At 41.0% G+C, this 16,693-nt stretch overlaps 1 protein-coding gene across 18 annotated transcripts in view; it reads right to left on the bottom strand.

Annotated features, from left to right (window-relative positions):
- Nucleotides 1–5,228: 5,228 nt before the first annotated feature.
- Nucleotides 5,229–16,693, bottom strand: part of MBTD1 (mbt domain containing 1) — an 84,255-nt gene continuing 72,790 nt past the window's right edge. For 13 of the 18 annotated variants that reach the window (XM_055101600.2, XM_034942493.3, XM_055101602.2 and 10 more), the window contains 2 exons: nt 13,782–13,973; nt 5,229–8,465 (listed from right to left, as the gene is read on the bottom strand). In XM_055101600.2, coding sequence (XP_054957575.1) covers nt 8,347–8,465; nt 13,782–13,973 — 311 coding nt within the window. In that variant the 3' untranslated portion in view covers nt 5,229–8,346. The remainder of the gene's footprint in view (nt 8,466–13,781; nt 13,974–16,693) is intronic. The other 5 variants (XM_055101605.2, XM_055101606.2, XM_055101604.2 and 2 more) reach the window with 1 other exon arrangement.

A 16,693-nucleotide genomic window follows, 5' to 3' on the forward strand; every position in this document is an offset into this window, starting at 1 on the left:
CCTAGTTGGTCAAGTGGTTCTTGTGCCTCAGCCTCCCGAGTAGTTGGGATTACAGGTGTTTGAGCCACTGCATCTGGCCACCTGTAAGAAAGATTTGTTGAAACTTGGAGTGAAACATACAGACTAGGGAAATACTCTAGATTTATATATCTGCTGATTACAAATTGGGCAAGTTACTTATTAGGAAATGGAAGCCTAAAGACATCTGTGAAATGGACATATCTACCACTGTAATTCAAGGTTAATGAAATTATGTATATGCAGCTAACCTAGTGCTTGGCCTATAGTTGGTACATATTTCTGCAACCCTACCCCTTAATTTTTTTCCCTGGGGTGAGATACTTATTCATGCTGGTTTCCTGGGCTAGATGCAGTGAGTGGTTGCTAGAGGCATATTTCCTGCTTTTGAGGTTAATTTTGCTGGATTGGAACAGTTGTAAAATGTTAATAGCACCTGTCAATACAAATCATTTGTAGCACTATCACCTGCAATCAATTATAAATTTATATTTCCTATAAAAAAACTGGTAAAAGCTAAATGTCACTCCTATATATAACAATCCTATGCTTTTTTTTTTAGACGGAGTCTTGCTCTGTCGCCCAGGCTGGAGTGCAGTGGCCTGATCTTGGCTCGCTGCAATCTCTGCCTCCCGGGTTCAAGCAATTCTCTGCCTCAGCATCCTGAGTAGCTGGGTTTACAGGCGCCTGCCACCACACCCAGCTAATTTTTGTATTTTTAGTAGAGGTGGGGTTTCACTATCTTGGCCAGGCTGGTCTTCAACTCCTGACCTTGTGATCCACCTGCCTCGGCTTCCCAAAGTGCTGGGATTATAGGCGTGAGCCACTGCGCCCAGCCAATTCTATGCATTTTATGTATACTGCTACGGTAAATATTAGACAATGACATTGTGACATAAGTACGTATTTGGTCTCTGCCATTGGTTCCTGGCACACAGCTCCTAAAATCCTTGTAATCTCAAATGTTAGGTTTCTTATATGCTAATGATATGACTGGTGGCTGTGGGGGCTCCTGGATAGCCTCCCTACAACCTCCAAGAAGAGGAGAGGGGCTAAGGTTGAATTGCTCACCAATGGCCGATTATGCCATCAATCATGCCTATGTAATGAAGCCTCCATAAAACCCCAGAATAGGGTTTGGGGAGCTTCCAGATTGCTGAGGTGCTTGGAGGGTGGTACACTCTGAGAGGGTAGCTCCATGCCATTTTCCACATACCCTGCCCCATGCATCTGGTCCATCTATATATTTTTTTAGAGATGGGGGTTTCGCTATGTTGTCCAGGCCAAGCTTTGAACTGGCTCAAGCAGTCCTCCCCACTCAGCCTCTTGAGTTGCTGGGATCACAGATGCACCCCACTGTGCCCAGCTACATCCCTTATTAAACCAATACATGTAAGTAGTGGTTCTCTGAGTTCTATGATCCTCTCTAGCAACTTAACTGAATCTAAGAAGGGGGTCATGGGAACCCTTAATTTATGGCCAATTGGTCAGAAGAACAAAGTCATAACTTGGGGCTTGCAGTTGGCATTTGAAATGCGGGCAGTCTTGGGGGCCGGAGTCCTTAACCCATGGGATCTGACTCCAGGTAGACAGTATCAGAATTGAAGGAGAGGACACCCAGCTGGTGTCTGCTGGACACTACATCTAGTGTCAGAAGTGTTGAGGTCAGTGACAGAGTAGAGAGAAAACAGCTCAATTTTCCTTTGGAATGAAGTAAATACTTTTAATGTTTTAGTACAAAAAAAAATGTGTAAAGATTCTAGTTACTAGTCAACAATTGATGTTTATTTTAAAAATCATTCAATTTCAAATGTAATTTGTATATGTTTATATATGCTACATTCTCATCACAGTTAAGCAGAGTTTAATACTAACATCTTAAGAGTCTGGGGCAGGGCCTGAGCACCTGCATTTCACTGTGCTACCAGTGACACTTATGCATGCTGGTGGAGGTACCTGGGTTAGGAGCAGCAGCAGAGCATGGGCTTACTCTGCCAGGGCTGTTCAAAGAACTTTATATACATGCATTCATTGCATCTTCATGACTCTTGGGAGGCTGGCACCAGTATCCCCATTTTACAACGGAGGAAACTGAGCCAAGTTACATAACTAGCCAGTGGAGGAGGAGCCAGTTTCCAACCCGATAGCTGTCTTCAGACTCCATGCCCACGGCCACTATGCTTTACCGCCTTTTTTTTTTTTCTTTTTTTTTGAGATGGAGTCTCGCACTGTCGCCCGGGCTGGAGTGCAGTGGTGCGATCTCGGCTTACTGCAACCTCTGCCTCTCAGGTTCAAGTGATTCTCCTGCCTCGCCTCCTGAGTAGCTGGGATTACAGGTGCCCGCTACCACACCCGGCTAATTTTTTTGCATTTTTAGTAGAGACGGGGTTTCACTATGTTGGCCAGGCTGGTCTTGAACTCCTGACTTTGTGATCCACCCGACTCGGCCTCCCAAAGTGCTTGGGATTACAGGTGTAAGCCACCGTGCCCGGCCTTTTTTTTCTTTTTTTTTTAAACTGTCTTTACTTTCCCAAGTGATGTGAGGAAGTGAGTTTGGAGGGTAAGTGACGTCAACCTGTAGTGGTGAAAGCTGAGTAAGGCTTTGGATGTTAGGACTCAATTTGTTAGAACTGAATGAGAAATACAGAGTAGACTATGGTGAGATTTAAAGTACTGCCTCTAGGCTGGCGCTGTGGCTCACAACTGTAATCCCAGCACTTTGGGAGGCCGAGCCAGGCAGATCACCTGAAGTCAGGCGTTGAGACCAGCCTGACCAATATGGTGAAACCCTGTCTCCACTAAAAATACAAAATTAGCAGGGCATGGTGGTGCATGCCTGTAATCCCAGCTACTTGGGAGGCTGAGGCAGGGGAATCACTTGAACCCAGGAGGTGTACATTGCAGTGAGCCGAGATTGCGCCACTGCACTCCAGCCTGGGCAACAAGAGCAAAACTCCGTCTCAAAAAAAAAAAAAAAAAAGTACTGCCTCTGGAGAGTTTAGGTCCTAATCCTTCACCAGCTAGATGTGTGAAAGTAACAACTCATTTATTTATTTGAGAGACAGTCTCGGCTCTGTCGCCCAGGCTGGAGAGCAGTGGCTCACTCAGTTCACTGCAGCCTCTGCCTCCTGGGTTCAAGTGATTCTCGTGCTTCAGCCACCCAAGAAGCTGGGACTACAGGTGTGTGCAAATACACCCAGGTAATTTTTGTAGTTTTCATAGAGATGGTGTTTCACCATGTTGGCCAGGCTGGTCTCAAGCAATCTGCCCACCTTGGCCTTCCAAAGTGTTAGGATTACAGGCATGAGTCACTGCGCCTGGCTGAAAATGACATATCATTCAGAACATCTCATGCTTTCAATAAACCTTTTTTTAAAAAAAATAGTAAAAGTGCATTATTATTTAAAATGCATTACCTTAGCTGGATGCAATGGCTCATGCCTGTAATCCCAGCACTTTGGGAGGCCAAGGCAGGAGCATCCCTTGAGCTTGAGACACTTGCTTCTGGGCATAACTAGTTTCGCAAGAAGCATGTAATGGTTTAAAGAAATACATGTGGCCGGGCGCGGTGGCTCATGCCTGTAATCCCAGCACTTTGGGAGGCTGAGGCGGACAGATCACGAGGTCAGGAGTTCAAGACCAGCCTGGCCCATATGGTGAAACCCCCATCTCTACTAAAAAATACAAAATTTAGCCGGGCGTGGTGGCGTGTGCCTGTAGTCCCAGCTACTTGGGAGGATGGGGCAGGAGAATTGCTAGAACCCAGAAGATGGAGGTTGCAGTCAGCTGAGATCACGCCACTGTACTCCAGCCTAGGTGACAGAGTGAGACTCCATCTCAAAAAAAAAAAAAAAAAAAAAAAAAAAAAAAAATGCTGGGTGCAGTGGCTCATGCCTGTAATCCCAGCACTTTGGGAGGCCTCCGAGACAGGCAGATCACAAGGTGAAGAGATCAAGACCATCCTGGCCAACATGGTGAAACCCCGTCTCTACTAAAAATACAAAAATTAGCTGGGTGTGGTGGTGTGCACCTGTACTCCCAGCTACTTGGGAGGCTGAGGCAGGAGAATCACTTGAACCCAGGAGGCAGAAGCTGCAGTGAGCCAAGATCATGCCACTGCTCTCCAGCCTGGTGACAGGGTGAGACTCCGTCTCAAAAAAAAAAAAAAATTATATATATATATATCACCATGATAGTAAATGAGCACCAACCTAGGAATTCCAGCTTACTACAGCAACTGTTCAAACCACTTAAGGTAGAAAGCCAGGCAGAAATCAGGCTCTTTTTTTCTTGGAATGCGTTATATGAAATTAATCCCTGAAGAGACCCAGTCTTACTGTCTTACTGTCTTACATATTGTTTCCCAATTCATACAAATCTCTACCAACTGCATCTGCAGTAAAAGTTGAATAATTTTCCAAAGAGCCAGCTGTTGGTAAAGGAGGGCTTCTTTGCATTCCCTTTTAATGTTAAGGGCAAGAGCTAGCTGGGATACTTTATTTACATCCAATTAACTTTGCTGCTGAGGTTAATGGAGTTAAAAAAAAAAGTCTCCTACTAGCCAGGCATGGTGGCTCACGCCTATAATCCCAGCACTTTGGGAGGCCGAGGTGGGCGGATCACGAGGTCAGGAGATCAAGACCATCCTGGCTAACACGGTGAAACCCCGTCTCAACTAAAAATACAAAAAATTAGCCAGTCGTGGTGGCAGGCGCCTGTAGTCCCAGCTACTCAGGAGGCTAAGGCAGGAGAATGGTGTGAACACGGGAGGTGGAGGTTGCAGTGAGCCGATATAGCGCCACTGCACTCCAGCCTGGGTGACAGAGCAAGACTCCATCTCAAAAAAAAAAAAAAAAAAAAAAAGTCTCCTACTAAGCATGCCAACCCCAAAACACGATGTTCTAGCTAAGATGATTTAATTTCCCCATAAAGGTCCCTATTGACCTTGGCTCCTGCTGTGGTTTTTGCCCTTTCCCTCCCTGCCCATGAAATCCCACCTCCAATGCAACCTCATCCATATGTCTAACCATACTACTCTTGGCTCCCTTGCCAGCTAGTGGTAAATTCTTCCTTACAGCACTCATGTGCCTGCTACCCCTTGTAAGAGGAAGGGGCTGATCCAACTTTCATAGGGGTCTCTGACTGCTTATAGAGGGCACGCAATAGAAAAGCAACCCCCCAAACCAAAGCATATTAAAGAACTGCTCAAATCCAGCTTAACTTTAACATTTTATTTTGTGTAAAAAAGGGCAAATTTAGTGAATTATTTTCATCTTGTACACAAAGTTATAATTTTAATGCTTTTCACATCCATGCTGAAAATTTGCAATTTGGTAAAAATGAAAGGAACATAAATTTTTCCAAAGGAATTTTTCACGCCATTATATATACACTTCATGAGAAAGTTTCAAACACTTTCTCAATGATCACGAGTTACCAAGAAAATAAAAGATTAAATTTGTACAGATATTGATCTATATATCAAATACATACAGAAATGATGTAAAAACCTTATGCAGTTTACTTTGACCTCTGTCCTCAAAAGATTTGCCCAGGGACAGATGCTTTTCTTTTGTATAAATGACTGTGGCTTTATTTAAAATATGAAAATCAAAGGAAGAAACCCAGTTTAATCACAGTATTTTTAAAATCCCTTCCCAATATTAAAGGATCATTACCAATATATAGCACCATAATACAAATATTGATGGGAGAGGGTATTCACATCACGCAAAATTAATAATAATAATAAAAACAAACAAACACTGAAAACCCGTGTTAGTATCGTAGAATAAGAAGTTGATAACAGCTTTAGCTTTCCTCATACACGGCAAGGAAAAGGTTAAAGAGTTTAAACTACCAAAAGTCCCCAAATAAATCCTAACAGGAAAAACAAAACAAAACAAAAACAAACCCAAGGTCAGCAGTACATTTTGAACCATAAAAGAGAATGGGGCGATTGAGTTGTACAACTGGAGTTATGGCTAAGACATAAATCTCCTCTGCATTAATTATTTTTCGGTTCGTCAGCAGTAGGAGTTAGTGTGTGAACAATGAAAGAGGGCTTTAGGTTGTGTTTAGACTGTAGAAAAGTCCTTACCAACCTTCAACTGTTGGTCACGGGATCAAGACAAGAAACACTTCATGAATTAGGAAATTCTAAAACACTCAGAGCCTGGGTTTGCTATAGAACTGGAAGCTTATGAAACCTGGGTATAAATGAGCATTTCATAGATTACCAGGACTGACTAGCTCCAAATCCTATCTCTCCTGGTTTAGTCAGTTCCCCATGGAGCTCCTAAATCCAAGGTACTGGCAGAGTACACTACACAACAGGCCTCTTGTGCCTGTGCTGTGGAATTAGTCCTGGGTTTAATTCAGTGAGCCTGAGAATAAAGACTGCTGTAACCCTTGCTTTGGAATACTTCTAGGCTTTAAGTTTACAAGAAGATTTTTCAAAGTTAAAGATATGGGAAGTGTGAGGATATCACATTTACAGTAGGTCCCTCTCAGCAATGTTAAGATAAATATCCAGTAATTTAACAGCTGAATTCACATATATTTGACACATGAGAATCAACTTGCGTTGATGTGATCTGCATTTATGCCCCTAAAGAGTCAGTATTAAGAAATGGTGACATGCGATTCCATACATTCTTACACTATAAAGTAACAAATTTTACTTCCAGTAGCTATTATAAAACCTTATGTTATTAACCCCTCTTGCATAGAATGAGGTAAACCTGTGCGTATTACCAATGCTATTATTCCCAAAAGTAGAGCAATATTTTAGAAAATAAATTGCTGGTTTTTTTTAACGTTCTATGCATTTTAAAATTGAAACAAAAATCTTACCTAAAATGGTCTCCTGGGGCTTTCCATTAACATTTTTTAAAGCATTCCATAGGCTGAAGGACTGTAGAGGTTAATCATTTTGATTAATTTCTAATTAGCCCTACCTATATTCCAGAGGAGATGGTCAATATTACCACTCTGAAGAGGCCAGGCTAAGACCCAGAAGCACTTCTAGAACAGATGCAATTAATTCCTGAGAGTTTAGTTTATGAACCTCACTGGTAAACGCTAGAGCGCTCTCATTCAGTCACAACTCAGTAGAAAGTTAGAAAATGCAGAGAGCAAACCTTTCACCAATTTACCCTTGTATCCTTTTTTTTTTTAAAAGGAAGTCATGTGAATTTTAAAACAGGGAATGTTCAAAATGGTCCAAATCGGTTATTATTAAAATAAATCCTGAATACAATTAAAGACAATTATATATATATATATATGGAATTTTAAGAAAATTAAATTCTCTTTCAAATTAGTTTTCTACCAAATCCAGGATAGATAAAAGCAGAGCTGGAATGATTTTGAAATCTAAACTTATTTTGGCTTTGAATAACTTTCAATTCGATTCTCCTAATACAGAATATCTGTTTTTGGTTGTGGTTATACCAAGCTGTTATTTCACAGATAGAGGGAAATGGCAGAGAACTGATCAGAATCCCTTTCGTGGGGTATTTTTTTTAGAAAGGAAAATAAACTAAGGACAACATTACATTTTCCCCAACCCCTCAATGTGTAGACTGAGATCCTGTATATCTTGTCAACCATTCCAGTTTAACACTTTAGTGTTAGGATAATTCTAATCATTTTTTTTAATTAAAAGAGAACATATAAAAGTATCCAGAGTTCTTCCAGTTTCATACAGAACTCCAAATAAATTTTCACAGAATGAAAAATATTTCTGTACAAACATTTAAAATGGGCTGCAATAAAATGCCAACAAGAGAAATAATGACCCTTCCATGACCTTTGTGGTGATGACCCCTCCATGAGGAGTTCAGTTGCATATTTCTGCAGCAAAGGAAGCTGGAGATGTGACTGGCCTAACTTCTAAAAATCCCAAAATCTCCCAACAGGTACCAAAAAGGTTCATTTGTAATGACAGTTCATTTGCATTTAACAGCTATATCCTTCTTAAATCATTTCCTTCAATCCTGCTACCTAAACTTTAATCTTACCAAAAAAGTTAGAATTTCAGTTCTTGTTAACAATGCACATAAATCCAAACTTGGAAAATATTACAAAATTCTTTCAAAAGCTTCAAATACAACACAAAAATTGTCCATCTTTATAAATTGAAAATTTCCCACCCCCCTGCCCCCCCGACTAAAATAGTTCCCCCACCCACCTGAAAAATCTGGAACTGAAATCTTCTATGTTTAGCAAAATGTCCCAGTAGAGTAGCCCCCTGTACAGCTGGATTGATTATAAATCAGTCCTGTGTAAAATCCTTCCCCACCTGCCCTCAGTTTCTAAGCCACCTCATGGCTCTTGTTTGATGTAGAAGTTGGCAGAGCCATTGCTTTCCTGATCAGACGCTCCTTGAAGGAAATTATAATCCTCTCCATCCAGCAACTCCTCCTTCAGCTGCAGTGTTGTCACTGAATGAAAGAGAGAGAAACATATGGGCATTAAGGCTCTCTAGAATACTCGGATTGCCTGTGATCTTCGTGTTCCGTCAGCTTTACAGTTATTAAGACTTCTTCATTTCTTCAGTTAATTTTAATTTTCCAGTATATTAGCAGTTAAGAAACATTCTGGAAAGGAACAGTACTGTATAATGGACATCTTCAATGAAATGTTCGCGGTAATGGTGCTCACTAATCTGACTGGGATAATGAGAATTTTGTTTGTGATTAAGTATTCACTTCTATGTCAATGTTTGTACAAACAATGATGTAGTTCTTTCATGGTTCTGAAGTACAATCTTTTTTTTTTTTTTTTGAGATGGAGTCTCACTCTGTCATCAGGCTGGAGTGCAGTGGAGTGAACTCGGCTTACTGCAACCTCCGCTTCCCGGTTCAAGCGGTTCTCCTGCCTCAGCACCGCCCCCCCAAGTAGGTGGGACTACAGGCACCCACCACCACGCCCAGCTAATTTTTGTATTTTTAGTAGAGACAGGGTTTCATCATGTTGGCCAGGATGGTCTTGATCTCTTGACCTGTGATCCGCCCACCTCAGCCTCTCAAAGTGCTGGGATGACAGGCGTGAGCCACCGTGCCTGGCCTCAAGGAGTACTTTTATTAAAAAGATTCTCTGAAGAAAAAGATATAAATCTGATGTTAAATAAAAACATTAAAAAATTATAAATTACATAAGGATGTAACATATATTTTTAAAAAGTAAATCTGGGCTGGATGTGGTAGCAGCCTGGGCAATGTAGCAAATCCCCATCTCTACAAAAAACAAAAAAAAGCTGGGTATGGCTGTGCAAGCCTGTAGTCCCAGCTACTCAGGACTGAGGCAGAAGGATTGCTGGAGCCCAGGAGTTCGAGATTACAGTGACCTATGATTGTGTCATTGCACTCTAGCCTGAGTGACAGAGTGAGACCCTGTGTACCTCTCCTCCTACCAAGAAAAACTAATATTAAACTCCTGAGCCGAGTGTGGTGGCTAATGCTTACAGTCCCAGCTATGTAGGAGGACAAGGCGGGAGGCCAGTTCAAAGCTGAGTGCCTGCCTGAGTTCTTATCTGATGACTTACTTTTTAACAAAAACAAATTAACAGTATAGCCATGTTTCCGTAGGTCTTTAGTATGGAAAACGGTTTTTCAGTTTCATATCTCCAAAGTGCTGGGATTACAGGTGTGAGCCACAGCGCCTGGCTGTGTTCAGGTTACCGTCTAACCAAAGTTGAGCTCAAATAATTTAAAGAACAGATGAGGTGGTCTTTTGTGCTAACACATCCACTTGAATCTAGTCCCGTGGTGAGTGATGCTACCTTCTTTCCCAACTTCTTTAGCATACACGGATCTGCTAAATCAGAAGTCAGAAACTGCTTTTTCCACTCCTGCCTGGGCCCTGTGCATTTTTTTTTTTTTTTTTTTGAGACATAGTCTCACTCCATCACCCAGGCTGGAGTGCAGTGGCATGATCTCAACTTACTGCAACGTCTGCCTCCCGGGTTCAAGTGATTCTCATGCCTCAGCCTCCCGAGTGGCTGGGATTACACGTGTGTGCCACCATGCCTGGCGAATTCTTTTGTATTTTTAGTAGAGATGGGGTTTTGCCATGTTAGCTGGGCTGGTCTTGAACTCCTAGCCTCATGTGATCCACCCACCTTGGCCTCCCAAAGTGTTTGGATTACAGGTGTCAGCCACTGCGCCTGGCCTCTTTATACATTTGAATGGTTCTTTACACATTTGACTGAATATTTCGATACAAGAGATTTCACATGAAAATCTGAAAAGTAGATAGACTTGGAAACATAAGCACAGCATCCTTAAAGAGCTGTGATCAATGGGAACTGACTGGCTACTTAATACCCCCTGAATCTGGGCAGCCTGAGATCTCTGTCCACCACAGAGCTCACTGCCCAGGTTGCCCACAATACTCACACAGGTAACCACCAGCCCCTGCAGGCATCTGGCTCCAGATCAAGGGTAAAAGTTCTTCATTTTTCTCTATTATGTATCTTTTCATTAATAAATGGAGAGGATACACATATATGGGATGTAAATTGGAAACTGCTCATACAGAGAAAAAAATCAGCTGATGAGAATGAGAACTCAGCAGAGTATCTGGATAGGTAGTATGCCATTTAAGTTTTTCATGAAGCAATGGCAGTGTCATCATGTGGAACAATATTAAAATTGCTACAACTTTTAAAGTCAAATAGTACAGTCAGAAAAATAATTCATGTCTTTATTTTTTTAGTAGAGATGGGGTTTCACCATGTCGGTCAGGCTGGTCTCAAACTCCTGACCTCGTGACCCTCCCACCTTAGCCTCCCAAAGTGCTGGGATTACAGGCGTGAGCCACCGTGCCTGGCCCATATCTTGATTTTAGTTACAAGCAATTAGTTTAAAAATAATGGCTGCTGACATCTTACTTGCTAATTTAAAGAATAATCTTTTTTTTTTTTTTTTTAAGATAGTCTCGCTCTGTCACCTAGACTAGAGTGCAGTGGCACAATTTCGGCTCACTGCAACCTCCACCTCCCAGGTTCAAGTGATTCTCCTGCCTCAGCCTCCCAAGTAGCTGGGATTACAGGCGTGCACCACCACACCTGGCTAATTTTTGTATTTTCAGTAGAGATGTGGTTTCCTCATTTTGGCCAGCTGGTTTCAAACTCCTGATCTCAGGTGATTCACCTGCCTCAGGTGATTCCCCACATGGGATAACCTCCCAAAGTGCTGGGATTACAGGCGTAAGCCACTGCGCCTGGCCAAGAATAATCTTTTGAGAGATGGCAATTTATTTTATTTGGTACTGGTTTTGGTATTGGTGATCAAAAATTTAACAGGCCAAAGACAGAAAAGTGAATACGTTATGCATATAATCATAGCAAACACCCATCAGACTGTTCAAAGGTACAGCAAACAAGACTGTGCAGTTAGTTCTTCCTTTCATTAAAAAATTACTTAATATAAATAAAAATGCTTTTATGAGGAATGATATCAAATGCATGACAGTTATCCTTCAAATCTAGCCAGCATGCAGTCATTCAGCGTGAGGGCCATTTTAACAATACCTAGAAAATACACACATGGAAAAGAAAACAAAACCCAAGTTTCATTAAAGGTGCAGTACCCACAATAAAAGGTTGATTAAAACAGTATCTTGTTCTATGATGACTGGATGGCTAAATGAATGAGAAAAGAATGTGCTTCAAGATCAAACATGTTTCATTCAAATGGATGTTTTTTAAAAAAATGTAAGAAAGGTAAGTTGAGATTCTAAAGCATATCTTGAAGCAATATGCATTACTGCTAACAACAAATTCTGGATTATGCTTCTAGTCATGTTAAAATATGAAAATGATGTGCTAAAAAAAGTCACTCAAGATAAAGGTGAAACACTCACTCAGATGTGCAATGTTTTAATGTAAAGTTTCACTGTTTTCATGGAATCTAAAATAAAGCCTGTCTGGTTATCTTCACATGAATCATTTCTCCTTTCCAGGCCTTCTCAATAAATGATGGATGAAATAAAACAGATCCTGTGGTTGAATGTCACTTTCTACACAAATGCCTTTTCTTTTCTCAGCTCTGTTTTTAGAAGGAAGTCACTTTGTTGACACTAATCATTACCATTTCAGGAGATAAGCTAACTGAAATCACATTTTTCCAGCTACGAAGCCCATAAATAATAAACTCTTTCAACAGCTAATGAAACCATAGCTTTCAGATAGTTAAGGTAGCAATGTAGTCCCTACTTAGTTTCATCAGAGAAAAATCACACCAAGTCCCACAAGTTGTGCCCCAGCTCAGAATATACTATAGACATCGGTGGAAGAAGGAAGTCACATAGGATGCCAGGTAGTTTCCATCTAGTTCGTCTACTCTAAATTCTTGGGTTTTGCCAGTGCCAGAAGTTCCATTTTAAATGAATCAGTAACCTATCACAAAATGTGACATACATCTTCAAAACCAGCCTCATGCTTAAAGAAAATACATCCAAGATCCAATAAAAGCTCAAATATATTTGGAACTCACAATATCCATACTTAATTAAGTAATGCAAGACTATTTCATAAATAAGTGCAAAAAGAAAAAAACTTAGACAAGAAAAGAAACAGGAATGCTCTTTAGACTTTGAACATTTTTCTGTTAAAGAGCAGGTAACACTGGATTTACAATCCTAATTTGTTTTTCGTACAAAAGAAGTAGTGTAATTTCCTCTGGATGTAAGAACATCACAGTGATCTTCAGAGAAAAAGACTGGGAAGGGGGCAAGATGGCCTAATACATTATGAGGGAGGCAAAAGCTAAAGAACATATCCTAAAATGGCAAAAACCACCAAAAAACCAACAACAGAAACAAACAAGAAAACCCCCATAGGTGCAAAAATATTAGCAAACAGAAGAATGAGAGAAAACAGAGCTAGGTAACAAGTCTCATCTAGGTTTTCAACATACAAGACATTTTAAAGAATGCTCATTACAGAAAACAATTAAGTCTAAAAGCAATAGTTAGCATATGGCAGAACATATGCTAAGGCAGGTATAACTTTGGCTTTGAAGCTGTATGATCTGATCTGTACTCACGCCTGAAGTTCATCATACCTAAGTGAAGTCCTCATACCCTATGATAATACCATGCTTGTTCTTAGGAATTACAAAGGGCAAAACCTTCTGCAGTCTTCCTTACAATCGACTACCTTGGTCTAACCAATTACACTCGAATCAAATGCCACTGACTAATCACTATACATACATAATCATGAACTTATGGAAATAATAAAATGCAGGTATTGAATTTCCAAATTTGTTATTCAACTAAGATTGTGATCAATGTTACTGCCACAACTAAAATTAAACTAGAACTCAAAACACATCCTTTCCATGAATGAGATACTATGAAATGTTATGAACAAAGCCTCGTTTTTCTGTTTTTTTAATCAGACTTATCCCTAATGACACACTTGTTCCCAGGTCAAGTCACATACAATTCTGCAATGAGGAATGTTCAAAACCATGAAATATTCCAAGTTGTCTCACAATTCCAGAACTTGAAATTATAACTACCCTTATTTGAAGCTCGGAAGTATTTTATAACAAAGTAAAAAATCCTTCCCTGATGTTTTGTCTTAGTGAAGTGACTACTAAGCACTAGTGAAATGAATTTAGTTGAAAGAAAAAGAAAAAAAATTCAATGAGTCAGCATCTGTCAGGCCAGACCATGCTTTGTCTCCCACCACCCTACCCAGTACTTTTACCCTCTGAAGTACCTGAGATGCTGATGTGACTAATTACCTGTTTTGAGGCTGGGACTGAACTCTCGGCTAGTGCTGGGAGGTGGGAAGGCCTCCGGGGCTGTCTGTGCTGGAAGGGTTCGATATGGAGGAGGAGTCAACTCTTCGTCACCAGAGAAGCTCCTCCGCACCCCACCTGTCATGGGCAGGCTCGACAAACTGACAGGCTTCTTCCCAATTGGCATCTTCCTCTCTAAATATCAAGTCAGACTAAAGTAAGCTTTCACTTACATGCGTGGTAAGAAAAGTGCATTATATAACTAGGAAAGCTGTGCTGCACAGGACACTCTCAAAAGAGAACCAATTATGCAAAGTTTGTATTTCTGAAAAGAAGGAAAGAGAGACTGACTGAATGTGTGTGTTGGGGGAGATTGTTTCTACTCTCCGAGAGTCTGGTAATAACTAGTTCTGACTCTCAAATTTAAAACAAGACAAAGTAAAATGAATTACAGAGAGCTTTAAGAACAGCTGGGCCGGCCGCAGTGGCTCACGCCTGTAATCCCAGCACTTTGGGAGGCCGAGGTGGGTGGATCACGAGGTCAGGAGATCGAGACCATCCTGGCTAACACAGTGAAGCCCCATCTCTACTAAAAATACAAAAATAGCTGGGCGTGGTGGCAGGCGCCTGTGGTCCCAGTTACTCGGGAGGCTGAGGCAGGAGAATGGCGTGAACCTGGGAGGCGGAGCTTGCAGTGAGCCGAGATCGTGCCACTGCACTCCAACCTGGGCGACAAAGCAAGACTCTCGTCTCAAAAAACAAAACAAAACAAAACAAAAAGAACAGCTGAACAGCTGGCCAATTTCTTTCAAGAAAGTCTCTGCTTGAGATGGGATAAAAACCCAAAGGAAGGAAGAAAGGGTCTTAAAACACTACGTTTAGGTAGCATTTCATAGCTCATATAAGTCCAAACACTGGTGGAGAAATCAAAACAATTTAAATATATTATCTGGGTGTAGGAGGTTACTGATATGAAATGTGCTCTCCTAACTTTTAGTTTACAATTCACTCTTTTAGAAAACACAATTCTTATTCTAAAATGTACTTCCAAATTCAAAGCTTATTGCCTGTAAATTCTTAAGCAATCTGATTTATTCTGAAACAAATTTATCAGGCTGGGCATGGTGGCTTATGCCTGTAATCCCAGCACCTTGGGATGCCAAGGCAGAAGAATGAGGATGGCTTCAGGCCAGGAGTTTCAGACCAGCCTGGGCAACACAGTGAGACCCATCTCTACAAAAAATAAAAAAAAATTGCTGGGCAATGCTGGAGTCTGATGTGGGAGATTTGCTTGAGCCCAAGGGTTCAAGGCTGCAGTGAGCTATGATTGCACCACAGTGCTCCAGGCTGGGCAATAAAGTGAGACCTTGTCTCAAAATAAAATAAAATAAAATAAAAAAGTATCACCCTTCAGCTATAGTTTTCTATACAAATATAAGCCTTCCAAGACATGTACAATGCTTTTGCCAACCAAAAAAAATACTCTGAACTCTGCAAATATTGAAGAACCAGGCATAGTGCATTAATCATATTGAAAGCTGAAGGATCAGCAGGGTACAGTGGCTCACACCTATGATCCCAGCACTTTGGGAGGCCAAGGCAGGTGGATCACTTGAGGTCAGGAGTTCAAGACCAGCCTGGCCAACATGGTGAAACCCCGTCTCTACTAAAAATACAAAAATTAGCCGTAAGTAGTGGTGCACACCTGTAATCCCACTACTTGGGAGGCTGAAGCAGGAGAATCGCTTGAATCCGGGAGGCAGAGGTTGTGGCGAGCCGACAGTGCACCACTGCACTCCAGCCTGGGAGACAGCGCAAGACTCTGTCTCAAAAAGAAAGAAAGAAAGAAAGAAAAAAAAAAAGCGAAAGGATCTTTATCTTTGTGACTGAGTTATGTCTGTTTTCTTCCAGATGACAGAATAAACCGAGTAAGAGCAATAAAAAATTATGCTTCACAAAATCAAAACTAAAAGGTAAATGTAAGCCACACAGTATTCCTATGTAAAATGATGTGGGATTTAAGCTGTTATTGAGTAGATTCAATTCTCAAGAGCCAAACCAAAATCACATGCAGCAACAACTTAAGACTTTTTCCTAATATACCACACACTCACAGATAAAAACGCAAGGAGCAATGTCCACTCTTACTACTTACAGTAGTCCCTGAAAATGGTGAGATTTAAAGCAGAAATCAGTACTGCTTTTCCTGCTCTAGAATTACACCTTAAGGAAAAGAGGCTTTTGAGACTAGAGAGTGTCTATGATCCTTCTGGCAGAACCTTATATTTATTCTCAAAAGTGTCAGTAATTATCCTTCCTTCGTGGCATGAACACAACTTACTACAAAGCAAGCTAGACCAATGAAGCTCATCAGCTGTTTCTGTACAATAAGCACTGCCAAAGAATATACCACTAACAGATGATCTTAAGTTCAAAAAGACCAACGAGCTGTAAGATGAAGCAACAGAGCCAGAATATGATAACCTACCAAGGCAAACGTAAAAACAAAAGGTTTTATAGCCCATCTGGTATTTATATCAGTCTGCCTGCAATGGATGACAGGTTTCTAAACCCCAAATACTTATTTGTGTAACTAAAGCTTAGTGAGAAAACTTTCTAACAAACTGCTGAGTAATAGAAAAAAATAAGAGGCGGCGGCACCATTAGAGTGAAAACTGCTGCTTCTTAATACGGCACTATACTTCCTTATCCTCAATTCCAACATTCAAATAGGTTTTTTTTTTTTTTTTTTTTTGAGAGGGAGTTTTGCTCTTGTTGCCCAGGCTGGAGTGCAATGGCGCGATCTCGGCTCACTGCAACCTCCGCCTCCCAGGTTCAAGCGATTCTCCTGCCTCAGCCTCCCAAGTGCTGGGATTACAGGCATGCGCCACCACGCCTGGCTAATTTTGCATTTT

This window comes from Pan paniscus, chromosome 19, assembly GCF_029289425.2.
Source record: "Pan paniscus chromosome 19, NHGRI_mPanPan1-v2.0_pri, whole genome shotgun sequence".
Classification (NCBI taxonomy): domain Eukaryota; kingdom Metazoa; phylum Chordata; class Mammalia; order Primates; family Hominidae; genus Pan; species Pan paniscus.